At 35.4% G+C, this 20,547-nt stretch overlaps 1 protein-coding gene across 1 annotated transcript in view; it reads right to left on the bottom strand.

The window, feature by feature from the left end:
* Nucleotides 1-8,025: 8,025 nt before the first annotated feature.
* LOC129231221 (uncharacterized) overlaps nt 8,026-20,547 on the bottom strand; it is a 30,288-nt gene continuing 17,766 nt past the window's right edge. Inside the window, 7 exon segments of the mRNA XM_054865480.1 lie at nt 8,026-9,285; nt 9,287-9,373; nt 9,375-9,574; nt 10,532-10,592; nt 10,594-10,658; nt 13,422-13,605; nt 14,515-14,741. Coding sequence (XP_054721455.1) covers nt 9,235-9,285; nt 9,287-9,373; nt 9,375-9,574; nt 10,532-10,592; nt 10,594-10,658; nt 13,422-13,605; nt 14,515-14,741 — 875 coding nt within the window. The 3' untranslated portion in view covers nt 8,026-9,234.

Raw genomic sequence — 20,547 nt, 5'->3', positions numbered from 1 at the left:
TATCTAAAATAAAACCCTTGGCATAGCACACACTTATCCCAGCGAGTCTTCTAAGAATCGAAGGCTGCTTTGTAGTCTGCTTCCAAAATATTCTATAAAAGTCTTGTACCAGCGCTTTCACGGCCTCCGGAGTTCCATGGGGATGCCCTTTTAGTGATGTTTTTATCTTCGGGAATAGAAAGAAGTTGTATGGAGCTAAATAATGGCTGTAGGCGGGATGGTGAAGCGTAGTGATACCATTATTGACCAGGAAGTCTTGGAGGATGAAGCAGGTGTTCCCCGCATTTCTCAAGTTTTCAGCGATGATGCTGTGAATGTCATTTTATGAAGTCCAACTTCATCTGCAATCATTCTCACACTTAACCAGCGGTCCGAATAGACTCATATTTGCAAGCGTGAATCCGAATATGAAATTTGGATTCACGCCTATGAATCCAAATCAATCTATTCGGATTCACACCTATGAATCCAAATCATTTCGGATTCACATCTTTGAATACGAATCCATTTGGATTTACTGATAAAATTCAATTCAAAAAGCCAATAATCTATACATATAATAAGTTGTTTGTGTGTGTGTGTGTGTGGCGCGCTTCCCGGGAAAACGGTAAAGCCTAGTCTATACATCTATACATATAATAAAATAAGATGTTTGTGTGTGTGTGTGTGTGGCGCGCATCCCGGGAAAACGGTAAGGCCTAGAAAGATGAAATTTGGTATACAGGTGTAGTTTTTGCTGAAGTTGAGCACCTCGGGCTTCGATTTTTGATATTTTAATTAGAAAAAAAGTTATTTAATGTTTTATGTGATTTTTAGCACTTTTTAGTACTTTTAGCCTCACAGACCCCGAACCAATCGCGCCAGACAAATATTTTTGATACTATAGTGTCGGAAATTTAATTTTAAATATGATGAACAAAAAAATTTTGAAGATAGAGCAATTTTTGTATTTTTTATGAATTTTTGAAAAAACCTTTAATTTGCATGTTTTCCTGGGTTTTATTTTTTTCTAATATCATCCTGCGAGAAGTATCAAAGCCTCATTTCTGAAATTTAAGTTGGTAATAGTAAAACCATTTCGCCCTCTTCAGAAGAAAAAAGTTCTTAAAAATACGCAATAGTTTTTTTTTTTTTTTTACAATATTTTTAATGCTGAACACATCATGTCCTTTCACGCATCAGTCAAAAAAAGCGTTCTTCAATCTTTTATGCCTGTGACGTCACTACTTGGGTTTCGATTCGATATTTACGATGGAATCTTAATCGCAAGCAATGTTAATCTTTTTTTTTTTTACTATATAGCTTACTTCATTTTCTGACGTGATGACCACGTGTTTTTTCGGCAGCGCTTGCTTTTTTTCTTTCCTTTTTTTTTTTTTTTGTTTTATTTAGGGATTGCATTTATTTCTTTTTTCCATCCCCCCCCCCCCAAGCTGGACCTTTCGCTGTATCTATATTACGTTACATTTCATAGTTGTGCGCATAAGTCAATAAAAACAGCGATATTTTTTTTTTATCTTTGTCAAACGCTACTTTTTGCACACTACGGGGAACTTGAGCTTTTTTTTTTTTTTGCTCTACTTAAATGAAAAAAAGCGGTTTTTTGAGTGTTCTTTTTTATTAGGAAATGGGTGAGGAGGTCAAAATAAATAGAGATGGATAAGAAAATGTAGAGATAGATTGTAAAGGTAGATAGCCGCCGAAGGCGGCAATCTTGGCGTAAAAATGTGAATTGCACAAAAAAAAAGATAGAGATGGATTCATTAATACTGCTGCCAAATTTATTTAAACAACCGCCGAAGGCGGCAAACTTGAAGTAAAAAGGTAAATGACAAGTTAGACAAACAGCCGCCGTAGGTGGCTGCTTGCACATTGGGTGTCAATGCCCCCTCCCTCCCCCACATACACCATGACTTTGAAAAAACAATGCTTTCACATAAAAGTGGAGGTGCTTTTTGTTATTATTCGACAAAATTTGCATGAAGAGTACGTCGTTTGTGTCTCCCCTCCCCCTCCTTTAAAAATATTCCAAACGACGAAACTGGAGACAGATCTAGAAAATATTTTATTCAAATTATTAACGATATAGATAGATATAGATTGATTGACATCGCCACGAAATTAATTTAAGCAGCCGCCGATGGCGGCAACATTGGCGTAAAAAAACGAATGATAATACTGATTTATAGAGAAAAACATTGATTAATGTCGTCGCTAAATTGTTTAAGCAGCCGCCGAAGGCGGCACCCCTGGCGTAAAAAGGCGGACCAGCTGGTCGCCGCAGGCGGCTATTATAATAAAATAAGTTGTTTGTGTGCGTGTGTGTGGCGCGCATCCCGGGAAAACGGTAAGGCCTAGAAAGATGAAATTTGGTATACAGGTACAGTTTCTGCCGAAGATGTGCACCTCGGGCTTCGATTTTTGATATTTTAATTAGAAAAAAAGTTATTTAATGTTTTATGTGTTTTTTTGCACTTTTTAGTACTTTTTACCTCACAGACCCCGAACCAATCGCACCACACAAATATTTTTTGTACTATAGTGTTGGAAATTTAATTTTAAATACGATGAATGAAACAATTTTGAAGATAGAGCAATTTTTGTATTTTTTATGAATTTTTGAAAAAACCTTCAATTTGCATTTTTTCCTGGGTTTTATATTTTTCTAATATCATCCTGCGAGAAGTATCACAGCCTCATTTCTAAAACTTAAGTTGGTAATAGTAAAAAGATTTCGCCCTCTTCAGAAGAAAAAAGTTCTTAAAAATACGCAATAGTTTTTTTTTACAATTTTTTTAATGCTGAACACATAATGTCTTTCTACGCATCAGTCGAAAAAAGCGTTCTTCAATCTTTTATGCCTCTGACGTCACTACTTGGATTTCGATTCGATATTTACGACGGAATCTTAATCGGAAACAATGTTAATTTTTTTTTTACTATATAGCTTACTTCTACATTTTATGACGTGATGACCACGTGTTTTTCCGGCAGCGCTTGCTTTTTTTCTTTCCTTTTTTTTTTTTTTTTTTTTTTGTTTAATTTAGGGATTGCATTAATTTCTTTTTCCATCCCCCCCCCCCCCAAGCTGGGCCTTTTGCTGTATCTATATTACGTTACATTTCATAGACGTGCGCATTTAATTCAATAAAAACAGCGAGATTTTTTTTTTCTTCGTCACTTGCTTTACTTCGTTTCTTTTTGCACACTACGGGAAATTTTGGAGATAACTTTTTTTTTGCTCTATTTAAATAAAAAAGCGGTTTTTTGAGTGATCTTTGTTTTTATTAGGAAATGAGCGGGGAAGTTAAAATAAATAGAGATGGATAAGAAAACTTAGAGATAGATCGTAAAGGTAGATAGTCGCGGAAGGCGGCATTAGGTAGATACAGAGATTGGGATTTAGTGGACAAAAAATGTTTTTTTCGAATTAATACTTATATAAATAAAAAAAGATTGTTAATTACTGTCAGAGATAGATATTAGGGTGTCCCAAGATATAATGGCAAAAAATAAATTTGTGAAATCGAATACGCATACCCTCCAAAGTTTTTCCTTTTCACCTCAGAAACATGAGAAAAAAGTTTTATTGCAATAAAATAACGGGAACCCGTGCCGACTTAAGGTCAAAGTTGGACCTGAAATCATGTACAGCGACTATAGCGAAAATATTGCTAACTGTATAATTCCTTACTACACGTGACATCAATTTATTTAAAGCAGATATTTACAACAATATTAAACTACAAGAAACATTACTACACATATTTTTATTTCAACGTTTGCTTTTTGCAGTCAGGATAGAGCTTAACACAAATTGTTTTTGTTCCTCATCAGCTGTAAGCAAACCAAGCATCATTTTTACCGCTTTTTTAGCTGCATCGTTTACTGCTTTAAACATTGAGACAGTCTTTTTCACATCAAAGACTGAAATATTATTGACCATACCATAAAAGCTGGATGAATTTTTGTAGAGCAGCTTTTGAGATAATTGGGTCCACATTTTCGTACACCTTTTCAAAAAGCACAACTCTTTGTTGGGTGCTTTGACTGTCAAAATGCATTGAAGGCATGGTTTCACGTATATTGTTACTACAAACAAGCAGACCTCAAACAATGTTTCATTTTCTTTCGTATCTAATTTTAGTTGTGAACTAAATAGTAATAGTTTTAAGGAGTAAATCGCTCAAGCCGTCCATCGAGCTTGGTGCATGGCTCCCGGTGGTCTTATTTTAAATTCATTTTCTGTATCTCCACCTAAAAATATGATAGGCAGTTCTATCAACTCTTCATAGTCATCCCCTGACCGTTATATTAGTGAGTTCAGCACGGTAAAAGTGGAAGTAAATTTTTAAGTTAGGGTACAGTTCGGAACAACTCCGCAGCTTCTCCATAGCACTGTATTTTAGTGGGATAGATCAGTTCATATATATGATGGCGGCAAGCAAAGGAGAGCATTTCTCTATCAAATATTTGCTCAAGAATAGCGCAAGAACCACTTAAAGGACCTGTTTTGGAAGCTGTAGTATCACAACAAAGAGTTTTGAACTTTGTCTTCGAGATTCCAATCTAAAACTGCCTTTCAAACAGCCTGTATTTGTTCTTTTCCTGTAGAATTATCCAGTTTAGACTTAGCAATGAGTTGTTTGTCACATTCTTATGAAATAACTATAGATAAGCGATATTCTTTTGATTATTGAGCACTCAAAGCAGGCAACAGTTTCATATCCCAAAGTAAATTCACTACATGTGGTACCTCGTACTGAAAACCAATTTTTATTCTTTCCTCGTGCTCCTTCCGCTTTTCGGTTTCGAATTCTTTGAATTGAAGATACCTATGGGAAATTCATCAATGTTACACTCAAGTGCGTCAATAGTAGCTTCAAGAATCAACACATAATCTCGTATACTTGGACACCTGTCCAATGCAGCAACTGACTTTGGAGTAATAAAATCGCTCCTCATTACATATTTACTTGTTCCAGGTTCTGACAATTCTTGTTCCAGGTTCTGACAATTCTTGTTCCAGGTTCTGGAATACTTGTTCAAGGTACTGAAATACTTGTTCCAGGTTCTGATATATTGGGTTGTTCGGAAAGTCATTTCGTTTTTTTTTGAGGAACATGAAAGACAGTTTTCGTATAATGAATAAATATTTTATTAAATTATATATTGGCCATTCTGGTCCAACACCTTTTGCCATCTTTCTGGCAGTAACATAATTCCCCTCTCATAAAAGTTTTGGTCCTTGCTGGCAAAAAACTGGTTCAGGTGGTTTTTGACATCTTCATTTGAGGTAAAGGTTTTGCCATCCAAAAAATTTTGCAGGGACCGGAACAAATAGTAGTCGAAAGGCGCCAGATCTGGAGAATATGGTGGATGTTGCAGTACGTCCCATTCTAGCTGTAAAAGTTTTTGGCGAGTGACCAAACTTGTGAGAGGCTCCGTAAGGACATGGGGCACCCACACATCGAGCTTCGAGGTTAAGCCCATGCCTTTCAAATGGCCATAAACAGTCGAATTCGACAAATTTAATCTCTCACCGATCTCTCGTGTGGTTATTCGCCGATTTGCATCAACTAATGCCTTTATCGCATCTTTGTCAGCTTCGACCGGCCTTCCAGACCGTGGTGCATCTTCGACATCAAAATTGCCGGATCGAAATTTTGCAAACAAGTTCTGGCACTGGCGTACTGTTAACACGCCTTCTCCATACACATCCGTCAATTTTTTTCTCGCTTGGACAGCATTTTTACCTTTTCTGAAGTAAAAAAGTAAAATATGACGAAAATGCTGCTTATTGCTCTCCATATTTAAAAGGGCACCAACCAAAAACTACTGCGTAGAATTAATAGAACTTTTTCACACACAAGCCTTGCAATATCAGCTCTCAAGACATATAATGGTTATGCGGCTTAAGTGTGAAGTTGGTTTCGAAATAACGTAATTAAGTCCTCTGACGGGAAAAAACGAAATTACTTTCCGAACAACCCAATACTTCTTCCAGGTTCTGATAAACTTGTTCCAGGTACTGCTTTATATGTTTCAGGGAAATCTTCTGAATTAATATTTTCGCTAGAGCTCGAAGAGGCATTTTCTTGCACAGGTTCATACAATTCCGAAGATGTTGAAGCGAAATCGTATTTCATGCACCTGTTTCCTTCTTTGACAGCTCAAAATCGAGCCCTTTCCTCTTTGTCGGCCAGTTTTTTTATCCACTCCACCTAAAGTGACCACGTCAGCCGGGCTCTCTTTGGAGTTGCAAGAAAATCCCGTCTTCCTCTATTTTGATTAACCGAAGTGCATCAGCATGTGCAATATTGAAACAATTGTTTAAATTATTCTCAAATTCATGTTGGCTTTGCCAGAATACTTCTTGCAGTTTTTTTTGGATTTTTTTGTAAGTTTCTCCAAATTTGATACAACTTTTTAAGTTTATTCACACAGTTTGGCAACGATTTGGTGGGAATGCGTGCCTTTTCCCAAAAGATGATGCATTCCCCAATAGCGAGATTTGCACTTTCACTGATGGTTAAATTTACTTCTCGAATGTTATAAAACAAAACAAACAGAACTTGTCCGTTAGAGGGAAGTTTCAAACCCGTAATTTGGTGTTTTATGACTCCTATTAAAAATATCTCTTTTTTTTTTCGAACTTCGCAATTCTAGTGCCATGTTTCGTTCCCTATGGATCGACTATTCTGCACTCGCTGACCGCAATGTATTCGTACTGACACGTTTGACGGTTTGCAAATTGCCACGGAAAGCCCCCCCCCCCCTCCCCAACATGTGTTTTTTTCTGTTTTCATTTGTTTTCTGTGCACTATTTACAGCTGTTTTGAGATTCGCAAAGTATCGCGTCGCGAGCGTTTGCTTGCTTATGAATACACGTGCTATTTGCACATTTAGGCCTTTAAGCGCAAGTCGGCACGGGTTACCGTGCTTCAAATTGCATGAAACTTTTTTTACAACGGTTTTGATGTGAAAGGAAAAAAATAAGAGGGTATGCGTTTAAAAAAAACGACTTTCATTTTTTTGGGACACCCTAATAGATATGCATGGATCGTATAGATAGATAAACAAATATAGAGGTCGATACAGTAAATGGACAGCAAAGAAAGAGACATGCCCGTCATTTAAGGAACTTCAACGAGGTGTCAATGCCCCCCCCCCTCACACTCACACACCATGACTTCGAAAAAACAATGCTTTCACATAAAAGTGGAAGTGATTTTTGTTATTTTTCGACAAAATTTGCATGAAGAGTACGCCGTTTGTGTCTCCCCTCCCCCTCCTTTAATAATATTCCAAACGACGGAACTGGAGATAGATCTAGAAAATATTTTATTCAAACTACTAATGATATAGATTGATTGATACCGCCACGAAGTTTATTTAAGCAGCCGCCGAAGGCGGCAACATTGGCGTAAAAAGGCGAAAGATAATATTGATAATATAGAGAAAAACATTGATTAATACCGTCGCTAAATTGTCCAAGTAGCCACCGAAGACGCCAAACCTGGCGCAAAAAGGCGAATGGCGTAAAAAGGCGGACCAGCTGGTCGCCGCAGGCGGCTAGTAATAAATAAATGTATGTCTGTACCACGCTACAGGTCGAGTTTTTGGGTGTTTAGTGAATTTTCGGATGCGTATTTATTGGCGTCAAACTAAGTAATTGACCCAATACTGAATTTCCTACTATTTGGAGCCCCAATTCTATGGATGCACTGGATGAAATACAATGAGTCAAGGCAGAGGTGTAAGAGGTCAAACTGCCTGAGCTATACTTATTTTCAACTTAGTGTGGGTTTTACTAGTTACAATAACTGTTTTTATGTGAATTGAATTCCAGGACGTCATATATCATCCAGTTTGAAGTTCACGTACATTAAAAACTGCGTTTCATGTCTGTAACAGTACGGAAGGAAAAGTTTGAGATGACCGTGACCGCTATCACTATACAAGTGAAAAAGCAAGTTTCCAGTATGGTACAAGAAAATAATATAACTATTGAAGCAACCGAAATTTATTCATTAGTTATGAAATACATTCTTAAATAATCTGAACATTTTTCATTGATATTACAAAACAATTGTTTATTTTAAAAGGACGGAATTGTACAATGTTTTCTTCAAAGTTATATTTATACACAATATTATAAAAAATATTTTTAAATAATATATACAATATTTATAGAAAGATCACTTACATTTTAATGTATCAGAAACAAATTATTTTTAGTAGTAGTTTAAAATTTTCTATAACAAACCTAAGAACTGGCTTTTAACTCGTTATTCGTTTCGATCGTTATACATTCGTTATACCTTTTGCATTTAATTCATAGAGAAAAACATTTTTTTTTTCAATATCATTTGCGCTAAAACAATACTGCGGGATCAATGTTACTCATAGATCGGATATTAAAATTTGGTAACAAAATTTGGCACAACATTTCCCTTAACCATTTACTCAACTTTGCAATCATTTAAATTCAATTCAACGTATTGTTTATAAGTTTTGCATTTTGCATGACTAGATGAAAGAGATTACTTTTATGTAAGACAATGTTGCTTGTTTCAAGAGCATTTTATACATGAGGCAGTGAGAAGCAAAGGGGTGCAAGTGGACAATTTGACGTTTTTGAGTAAAACGCGTTTAAAGACCAGATCCTAGGTAGGCTTTGATTGAAATTTTTTTTCTAAATCAAGTTGTATACCGGAACTTACCAGGGCTACTAGTACTATATCTTGCCCCAAGAAAGAGGAGGGGTTCACCTACCATTTGTACTGGTAACCTCCAAATTTTTAATTTTGCCACTTGTATCCCTTTGCTTCTCACTGCCTCACATCCAAAACGAATTGCATGATTTTATTCAGAATAATGTTTATGAAATATTGCAGACTTGAATGCTACAATTCGTAATGGCGTATGAAACATTGAACTATTTGAAAAAAAGCCATAAGTTAAGAGTTTCCTCCAAATTGCTTTCATAGCATGGTAAGTATGATAACCTTTTGCAAAAGAAACCCTTATATAGCTCAATAATATAATTTTTAATTAATAGTGAAACCAGTGCATCGAAAACTTTTAACTTAGAAATGATGGATTCAAAATAATTACAATATGGAAAATATAGAGATTGCTTTTCAACCAAACAATTCAATTTATATTTTACTTTTCAATTCACCATCAAAGCTGTGTAGAAAAGGTTCAACTATACATTTAAAACAAAATCTACTGACTGTACGGTGGTGGTGACATTGGAATGCCTGTTGGATAACAAGGGATTAGAAAATCCTTCATCAGACTGCAATACTTTAGAGTTGCTAGAAAATAGTGTATTTGGTCCTGCAGGATTTTGACAGATAAAAAAAGCCAGTTGGATGTATGGCTTCGTATGGAGATACCCTAGCCATTGGCTCATCATGATCCGTCAAGGCATCCGTATCAGCATTTCTCCTCCTTTTGTATCGAACAATGAAAAATAAACCCAGAACAATCAAAGATATGAAGATTGCAAGAATGAAAGCATACATTCCATCTGTTATCCTTAAGAAGTATGAAGGGTCATTATCTGCAAAAAATAAAAAATAGTATTAATAATAATAAGGCGTAATTTGTAACATGGATATAATTCAATTTTTCTCATAAAATGCAATTTAACTGTGTTGTGACACTTACAAGTAAGGAGAGAAAAAAAGGTTTATATTGGCAAGAAGCAATAGAATGCGGAGGAAAAAACGTAATAAATAGCTATTTAGTTTAATTAGTGGAGAATTGGAGTTGCAAATTTAAACAGCTCAATATCTGGCGAAGATTTTAAATGTCGAATTCAAAATTGACTTTTTCTTACTTAAAAATGCTTACAAATGCTTTAACGGTCAACTTAGGTCCGCTGTACTTTTGTCTGTCGGTTGGAAATCTTAAAGGGGTATTTTTTACAGGCTTTTCAATGAATCCAAAGCGATTATTAGTATGAGTAGAAAGAGCCATTTTTTGATCCCAAAAGATTTTCCCAGTTTACCCCGGACATACAGATTTGGAGTTTGAGTTTTATTTACATAACGATTCAAATGCAGTATGAAAGGGCTGATTCAACTCGAACAGAATTCAATCGAATGGAATACGGTCAGTTGCATCTACCAGTTAGAGCGGCAAGAAGTTTCCTTTTCCCCACCCAGAAGGAAATTTCTCGCTACGCTACATGTAGATATAATTCGATCAAATCGAACACAATCGAGTTGAATTAGACCTTTAGTCCCGGATACCAGAAATTACAAAATATCACGTTCACACATGTTTCAACTGTTTTACATACTTGAGTAGAAAGTTTTAAACTTTGGTAGCAGCTACTTATTTTATCTTTAAACCTTACAGTGCTTTAATATGCAATCTTTGTGACAAAAATAAAATATATCAAATTTAAAATTGAAATAAAACTGGCGAGATTGGAATAAGGCAACTGAAATTTGTTTATCTAAAAATTGCTCGATAGCTGACACATGAAAAATATTTAAATTAATAAACATACCACAATACATTGGAGATTCGTCGCTGCTGTCTCCGCAGTTGTTTCGACCATCGCATGTCATAATCCTTTGAAATGCACCTTCCATTATTACACATAAACATACTGTCATGTTTGCAATCTTGAATGTCTGAAAAGGAAAATCATAGTTAACTAAATGTCTCTATTATTTTTCTAATAAAAGCGTCTTTTTGGTGCATCTCTTACTGATATAATTGCACGCATCCCAATGTTTTAGTTTACTGAACAACACACAGGCTACTCTAAAATGACTTTTACAACTTTGGTCATAGATATTTCAGAAATTGGGAAAGGTAAGCAAGCTTGATTCGTACCAGAATGTTCACACTCTGATTATGTTTGAAGCAAGTAATGTGTAAGTCATCAGTAGCGTACTCATCCGGGGTGAATTTTGCTATGTACATGTGTCCGAGATGTTAAGGGCAAAAGACGATCTGGTACAAAAAGAGGATCTGGGATTTAGAGTTCTTCAATATTTAAATTTAGCGGAACAGCAAGAAAGTTTAAAGTGTGGTGTGGTCTATGGTCTTCTTCATAAAGTTTGATCATGCATTGTAAAAAATTTTACAGCAAAAATTGCAGCACCGTGGCTGCCAGGCAACGTTTGCCATGCATTTTTAGAAGATGATGTTTCTGAAATTACTCTGATCATTACAGCGCACTATTGTGCATGAACTAAAAGAAACTGCATTTGAATTTGCTTACAACGAGCTCTGATTTAACGAGAACCGGGAGCTGAACGAGGGAAATCAAAAATACCATGTTTAGTCAGTGGGGAAGTAATACTCGGATATTAACCACCGCTTAAAGCAAGCGATGTTTTTTTTTAGATTATTATGTTTCAATTTACTTCTAACCAAGGCTTATCCTATCGCGCAAAAATTCCTTTAATATTTCAAAGCCAACTGAAAATAAATGACGAGTCGTAAATATCCTGAGAACAAGTAATGACAGCCCCTTTCTTTAATTTGTGAAATCGAAAAGCATTTGAAAATTATATATTTGTTGACGCCAATGTTGTCACTTCTGAGATACTTCCATGAATATTTTTAGCTCAATATTTTTAGCTCAATATCAAGGTGAAGCAGCTGATAAAAAAAATATTGCGAAAGTGAGAATGGTAATGACAAATGTAAAAGAAGTTTAAGCCGAACAACCCTCAATATACTCAATGGCTTTTGATGCGTAGATATAATGATAGATAAATGGTAGATATGATAGATAGATATAATGTAGATTGATGCTTCAATCTTTTTCCGAGGCCATGAGCGTAAATGACGATGTTTTTCGTTTGCATGAGTATTCCTCTAAAAGCAATAACCCAAGAGTGAGATAATAAAGTTCAGATGAAATTATCGAAGTTCTGTTGTACCGTACAAAAATAAAACCAAACAATGCAAGAACGAATTTTCATGAATTTTTCACGAAACCGTTTTTTACGAGCGATTTTTTACGAGTACGTAGTGTGCTGCTGTCGCTTAGCTTTTAGACCAGCTCTTTTTTTTAAGCTGGGCGAATTCTACGGGAGCCTGATAGTTGACATTTTCAGTTTCTCTGAAACTTTCAGGATGTATTAGTAGTATAGTCATAAGAAAAAGTGAAGCTTCTTTCCTCTCAAATTTAACTTGTTGTCCTTGAATGCAGGTCAAAGTTTAAGGTCGTAAATACGAGTATATGGTACTAAATATATGATCGTTTTAGCTCCAAAAGTAGTGATTGACCCATGCCATTTTTTTAAAGTATGGGTAGTGCTTGATCAAGCAAGCATAAATAATTTCGTGGCTCACTCTTGGTTTTGGGGGGCAAAGGACAATTGAAAATGCTATTTTTGCTACTTTTTTTGCTGTGTTTGTGTCTGTATGTCTGCTAAAGCCGTGAGTGACCCTCGGAAATAAGTATAGGATGAATTACTTCACTATAGCTAGTCTAGTACTCAGAAAAATAGAAAACAACATGGTTTTCTCTTTGCTTTAGTAGTTAAGCGGTCGCAAAGTTGGTGATTTTCCGAAAAAAAAGTCAAGTTTCAGGGACAATAACTCTACGCGCGACGAGTCAATAACTTTGTGATACAGCTGTACTTATAGCTCATTTGGTGTAGTTTAAGATCCACATTAAAATCCCATGGCGATTTATCAACTTTTAAAATTACACTGTCTCAAAGTTCATAATTTGAAACAAAAATAATCTAAGTTTCAGGTTCAATTACTCTAAAAGGCCTGAGTCAATAACGTTGAGCAAGAGCTATAATTATACTCTACGTGGTGTAGTTTTAGACTCATGTCAGAAACCCATAGAATCTAATAAGCTTTCTTAATTTAACGATCCCCAAAAATGTGGATTTCAGTATAAAAGAGAGCTTTTTCACGAGTTTACATGCGTGTTACACAAAACCTAATGAGCTCAAACTCACTAAAATGCTAGAACGTATCAACAGCCAAATGTACTTTCAGTTCCCAAAATTCAATGCTTCCAGGGCGATCAAATTTTCTGCAATCTTAACAACAAAAACTCGTCTCACAAAGCTGATCCGCCATTTTGGAGCACTATTTTTTGGAGATCCTAGATCCTCAGGATTCGGATCTTGGAAGCTGAAAATTTGCATAGGTTAGTTTCAAAGGCACACATCTCTAAACCTCTGTAAAATTTCATCCAATTAAGAGATGATCGAGCAGGGGCAATTTTAAAAATCGGGTCAGTTGACGCCAGGGAGTTTGACTCTAATATAACTCTAATATAACAACAAATTTGATGAAGTTTTATCGAGGTTTAGAGATGTGACTTTGAAACTAACCTATGCAAATTTTCAGCTTACGTTTTAAGATAAAGATAATTTAGAGCAATTGCTTTGCAAATATCACATAAAGTCACTCACCTAAATAAACCGATGTAAATGTAAACGTAAATCCCGTTTCCACGTCATACTTTCCATCCAGTTTCAATTCAGTGTGATAGATGAATGTCATGGAACCCTTAGTGAAAAACGAAAGTTTTTCCTGCAAATCATACTTAAAACTACAAAGGATGATTGGAGACTTGTAATGGTCGGAATGATAAACCTGTAGGTACGAAAATAAGCTAGTAGTTATTAAGAAGATGAGGAGCACAAAACATTTTTATCTTCTTGGATGAATTATAAAATATGTGATTTAAAAAAGAAAAATAATCAGAATATGCTAGAAATATACATTCGATACAGAAATCTGTGCAATATAATAAGCTTCAGAATCCCGATGACTATAAAGGTACGAAACTGACGAGTGATGCCAGAGGGGTTCTATATCAATCAGAATTTCAGAAATGCGATTCTGGATGCTTACATACTGCAACAAATTTAGTTTTCCAACACTTTGAGACTTAGCATTTTTCCTAAAAAAAAGTAAATAAAGGCACATTATGTGATTACAAATTACACTAAAGACACACGGAATATAAGTCAAGTAAAGGAATATAAGTGGGCTTTTTAAAATTTTGAGAAATTCACGTGAAAAGTTTGAAGGATAGGAAGGCTTTTATGGAAACGTTTTTGAAATAGCAGTTACACCTTCCAGAGATACCATCTCATACCCAAAAACAAGTGATAAAGTTTCTCCTACTATTTGTACTAGTCATTTTCGTACTTACACCCCTTTGCTTCACAATCTCGTAGTAGTAGCGAATTTGCAATCTCCAAATTTTTTCATGGTCTCTAGCAGAGTATAGGTTGTTTATATAATCTCTGGTCGGAGAGTGCTGTCATGGAAATAACGCACAACATTTTATGTCTCAATGCATCCAAAACAAAGAGGAGGAATGAAACATTGAAACTGTTTCCCTTTACGCCAACTGCCCTTAATGGCATAAAATTATTTTTTCATTTAATACAGTGTTCTTTGACAAATCACAAGTAACCTTATTCAGACACCCTGTACATACCTAACCACTAACAAATTCCATTATAAAAGCTTCAATGTACACTAATGTCTTACCTTTATATAATCTTGACATATTTCGTAATTAACACCTGTCCGAAGGTCAACATTGCGAATGCTAAGAACAATGCCTTGATCAGATGGAGGCTTGATAATAACTTTGCAGTTTTTATTAGGCTTGTATGGAGGACGAGAAGTCGCTTTCAGTATTCCCGCAGAGCCAGCTTTTGTAGTATCAATTATTATAGTTTCGTTTCCTTGCTTACAGGAATCTTCAATGTAATCTGTAAGAAATCACATATTTTATAAGTTAAAAATTTGATTTCGTTCAATAATTTAAGCATTGTTTTTATCCTCAATGGTAACTTGCAGCAAATTATCAGAAATTTACGAACCTGTTCGAGAAGTTTCACAGTTTGAAATTAATTTAGAGAAAGGGGAAACAGTTGTAATACTAAATGTATCAAGTATCTCCCAAAAGCTTGTGGCTTATCATAAGGATGCATATAAAGTAGTTATGCAAGAGTAAGCTTTTGCAACCGATACCAGTACTTAAGCAAGCAGACAGAGCATTAGTAAATTTCAAATTTGTCCTATGAATATTAATTTCCATTTATCCAGTTTGGCTGTGAATTATCTGCTTATGATTTCAGTTTATCTTTATTTTTGGTATCAATATCATATATAAAGTCAGTTTACACCAAAATGTATCGTCTAGTGCCAATTTTTCTCCACTAACATGTTAAGAAGTGGTATGGTGCATCTTGAGGAAATACCGCAGGAAATCCTTAACAGCCCGAAAGTACCAAAGCCTCTGGCTGCAGCTACCCGCACCTTTGTTTTCGAAAAAAGACAAGACAATAACAACAAAAGCAGGCTTAAAACTTTTTTTTTTTTTTTTGAGCAATCACGATTACTAATTGTTTTTATTTGACGTCCTTGATGTTAGGTTCCTTTTTCAACCCCCACCATCCTCAGCAGGCGCGGCTCCCCCAGTCCTGAGCAATCCGCTTTTCCTGGTCGGTGACGTCCATGTCCTACGCACACGCACGCTCATACACATACACACGTCTTTACACACATACGTTACGCACTCGCCTTTACACACATACGTTACGCACACGCCAACGAGCATACAAACAGGTCTACGCACACACACAAGCCTACATCCCCCCCATACACAACTACTATACACACCTAACCGCCCAAGAGGAGGGGTAGGATTGAAGGGACAGGAGCTGTTTCTAGAAACAAGTGAGTAGGGTAGTAACCAATGAGTAGGGTCCTGTCGCAACTCGTGATTGCGAAAAACATAATTTGAATTCAAAACTTCAGAATTCAAATTAATTTTCTTTTGCTAAATTTTTATGAAACTTCGGATTAAAACTAGTATAAAATAAAACTCCGTTCATAGCCAATACAATAAGAATTACTAAGACTCACGTAAGTTTATCACGCTATTTGATATTGAAGAAGAAAATTTCCTAAATTATGTTTAATCCCTATTTTTTAAAGCAAACATGAGCATGAAAGTCCCAATTTTTATGAGTTACATGGACAAGGCTGTTAAGAAAATTCTTTCATTTTCTGGAGAAATTCCATTACGAAAGCATAATTTATAAGCATTGTAAGCAACTCACTGCTGCATCGTGTACTTTTATCACGACTTGCATAGATACGAATGGTAAACAAACAACTCTTGTGACGCAAAAATCTTAGAATGATCCCTTACTTTAGGAGCCATAAATCATCTTGACATTCACGTGTTTTTCAAATTTACTATTTATTTACAGATCGTGCGTAGTTCTACAGCAGAAGAGAAATTGTCTGACATTAGAGAAAAGTAGGGGGTGACGATCACTTAAAGGAAAACATGAATGAATAGTCAGATCCCCCCCCTCAAAAAAACAGAAAAACAATTTTTTTAACGAATTTTAACCCCGAAGTTTAAGAAAGTATTTGTAATCAACTAATTGCCATACAAGTTTTAGGAACTTTTTTATCGTTCATTTAATTACCATGCATTGTGTTGCAAATGCCCGTCATGGTAGGTAAGGGTAGTTTGCGGTTCAAGTTTGAATACAGCATTTTAAGTACGACCAAAGTCACACTTGCAGTTGTATGGGCCGTTCAAAACCCTACATATGTGTTTGACCAGTACCGTGATCATTTTCCACAAATTGAAAATTTTATACATATTAACCTTCCAGCGGGCGCGGCGTCTATACCAACGAGAATGGTAACGCGTATTTCTCAGATAAGGTATTGTAAAATATATATTTTCAAACGATTAAGGGCCTCATGCAAGTGAAACACCCTCCGCAGTTGCGATTTGCGGATTACGAGCGGACTGCGAGCGACCTGCGGCCACTATCCGATGCAAGTGTAACACCGCCGCAGATTTGCAACTTTCTTCTTCTACTCGGCATCTACAACCGATGAAAACGATTCTCAGCCAATGGGGATCTGTTCACGTGACACGGATCACGTGATCTCCAGCTGCCGCGAAATGTTGTTTACAATTTGTATGGTTGCCGCGCAGATGAGAGCATTAGAGCAAAATGGGAAAAAACGCATTTTCAGTCTAAAATTCTGAATCATTTTAATTTTTTCAACAACTGACAACATGATACACCGAATACTTGAAGGAATCAACTTTTTTTTTGTCTATTTTTTTTAGAGGAGCATATTTGAATACATGTTGAAACTAACGAGATAAAGAGATAAGTTCATTCGAGCAGTGATCCTAACTCTAAATGTAGGCACAGAAAATAAAATAAATTTACATTTTTACACTCGAAGGACACATTTCTAGGGTTGAATTCAAAGTTGATATACTAGTTAATGTTTTATTTAGCTTGTAACAATCACTGAAAGCTTTGTTATCGTTATATTCTATGCATGATTTGATAGTTTACCCTGACATGTCAAAGCTATGTTTCAGTTCATATTTTTGTCCAACCGAAAATTTGCAACTTCAGATTTGTATTTAAGATTCTGTTGAAATGGTATTTTCAGTGTGTTGGTATAAATGAACATAATTCAGTTTTATTTGCTTCAAGCTAAATGGAAATTTCATATGCATTTCTTTTTGAATTCTATTCCTTGTACATATTGACAGAAAATTGTTTCTTCAAAAGTTTCATCAAAGACTACAATATACTTCCAAATTCTATACTTCAACTGAATAAGTTCTTTTTAAGTAAAGCAGCTGCATTTATCCCATGTTGACAAGATATGATAGATTTAGCTGTGTTACAGAATATTCTTAATTTTCATTATAATTTAAAGTGATTATCTCTTCTTCTCTAAAGTTGCCATATAAACACAAAAAAGGATATCCTTTAAAAACTTTATGAAGGTACCGGTAGAAAAGAGATTAAAAAAAAAAAAAAGAGAAAAATTAATTTAGTTTTGTTATCTTGAATTCAAATTATGTTTTTTGCAATCACGAGTGTGCGTGTATATGTAGGTGTGTGTTTGTGTGTGGGGGGTTTGTGTGTTTGTGTGTAGGAGGTATGTGTATGTGTGTTTGTGTCTGTGCGCAGGCATGAGTGTGTGGGTAGTTGTGAGTGTGTAGGTGCGTGTGTTTGTGTATGTATGTGTGTAGGCGCGTGTATGTATGCGTGTAAGTAGGATATTGACGAAACCTGGAGACGGTTTTCGCTATAGGAGCAGCATCATGAGGAGCCGGTCGACGGTCATGCTGCGGAGGGTGCAGGTGGGAAAATAAAATTATAGGAACGCCAAAAACAGTCAAATGAAAGCAATAAGCAATAGTGATTGCTCAAAAAAAAAAACATAGATAAATATTACTTTGCACTAATTTTCCGTGTGAAGTTTTTCTTAGCTTATATGTACAAGATAGCAATATACAATGAATTCATAATTTGTACCACAATAAGTGTACAACATATATTGCACAAGTAGAATGAAAGGGTTATTTTTTAAATTTGAATACCATTATATTAGTGCCACTTTCATTCTACCTGTGAGATTATAAGTATGAGTGCTCGACTGCTTTTCTATTACACAACAGCTAGGAGGAAAATTTACGGGTTTTCTGGTGAATGGTGATACCACTACTTACTACAGCCTGGGTATCACTTTTGGTTGATCGGGCCCTGCCTGTTCAACTTTTTAGAGGTATCAGAGAGATTGAAAGTACAGTTAAACTCAGTTAATACGAAATGTAAAAAATCTGCGAATTTGTTCGTATTAGCCATTATTCGCAATAGCTGTGAATGAGCGATACTGTGAAAAAGACGAAGAACTGCTTGCATGTATTAAAAAACATTACTACTGATACGCACACTGAACTCTGACGATTAGTACGTTCAGAAAAAAATTCTTATTTCTTATAAATGAATGTTTTTGAAAACGAAAATGAAAATCGACAATTGCGGAATAAGTTTTTAATTCACAGTGAAAGATGAACATTTTTATCAGCGAGTAAATTAAAATGTGCACAGGTAAAAAAATGTACAGGCTTTTTTTTCTATGTAAAATAATTAGTATTTTCTTCTCTTTACACAATGGGACTTCTACTACCTAACAAAATGGTAAATAATTTTCCAAAAAAAAAAAAAAAAAAGCCGTGATTTCTTTATAAACACAGGTCGTTTCAAGAGAGTTTAACTGCATCTTGATACAGTATATCGCATACCTAATACAACACTGCCACAAATCAAAAATTGTCCATTTTGAGTTGTAGGATGTCCTGGTACATTTTAATTAGTTCTATTAAAATTCAAGACAGCCACAAAAGAAACACATTTTTTAACCTTATTTTTGAGATGAGTCAGTGTTACAAGGGAGGGGCAATCGCCCCCCTCCCCTGAGGGAACTGCACAGGAAATTTTAAAAAATTGTAGTTCTAAAACACAAGAATCGGCAGTCCTTGATGATGTTAAAGTAAGGAATCTCCCTCCCAAACACTTTTTGGAATTGAAGTTTAAAAAAGGTAATTTCAGACGATTTTGATGATGTTAGGATGAGGAGTTTGGAGACCCTCCCTGGGCATTTTACAAAATTTGTCTATATAATTGTCAAATTTTGTTTTATAGGCAAAACACGCCTATAAAACAAAATTTGTTTTATAGGCGTGATTATAAACATCTGGGGTATTGTTTCAGGAAGGAGTGGGTGCAGTGACTTTCCTCTGCTTGTTTTTATTTTTTTGAAACTGAAGACCCAAAAAGGCGCAGTTTTAGACAACCTTAGAATCATATTACGAGAAGGGATTTCAAAGCGTTTCTACAAAACTGAAGTTCTAAAACGCAATTTTAAAATACCTCTTTCAACGGAAAGGAAATGAGTTAGTTTGGAGACCTGCTTGGATCTCTATGTTTTTGTTGTGTTAAATAAAATTTGTGTGCTCCCCCCCCCTCCAGTGTAAGTCAGATACGTACTAAGAGATTAGTTAAAAAATCAACCGCTCCCTCCTTGAACATTTTCTAGATTCGCCCTTGCGATTGATTTCAAATTCCCCAGATACTCACCCCTTTACATCACAATAGATTGTCTTAAACTTTTTATTTTCGAAGTGCAACCTTCATTTCAAACAAATTCAGGAAGAGTGAACTGAATTTTATCCCTTACCATACCTCGCGCCCTCTTATGTGTTCATCCTTGAATACCACAAAGGCTCTGTAAAGAAAAAGATACCCCTTAAAAATTTTGATATGTGCCATGTTTTTGGATACCCCTGTATACATACAGGAATGATTTAATATGACAAAGAGGAAGAAATTGCAGCGCGACTTAAAGTCGAAGAAGGCAAGTATCTGTACCAGGAACATCAACCAATTCAATTGTTATGCTATAAATTTGCTTTCTTGTTGTGCATAACAATTTTAATTTGAAATATATAAAATAATTAAGTTTTATTGTTGATCACAACTCTTTGTTTTTAAATCAGTGGGTCTTTGCATGTTCTGGTTACCAGTTTTCATTTTTATGTTCTATTGAGCCGAAATTTCAGCTACTATAAAATTTGCACCTTATGACTTGGTTTCGATATAACACGGTACACATTCCTTGATTTACATTATTTCCAGGTCTCGTATAAAACGGTTTCGATGTAACACG

This window comes from Uloborus diversus, chromosome 10 (genome assembly GCF_026930045.1).
Source record: "Uloborus diversus isolate 005 chromosome 10, Udiv.v.3.1, whole genome shotgun sequence".
Lineage (NCBI taxonomy): Eukaryota > Metazoa > Arthropoda > Arachnida > Araneae > Uloboridae > Uloborus > Uloborus diversus.
Note: the sequence above shows the minus strand (reverse complement) of the source record. Positions and strands in the feature narration are given on the sequence as shown.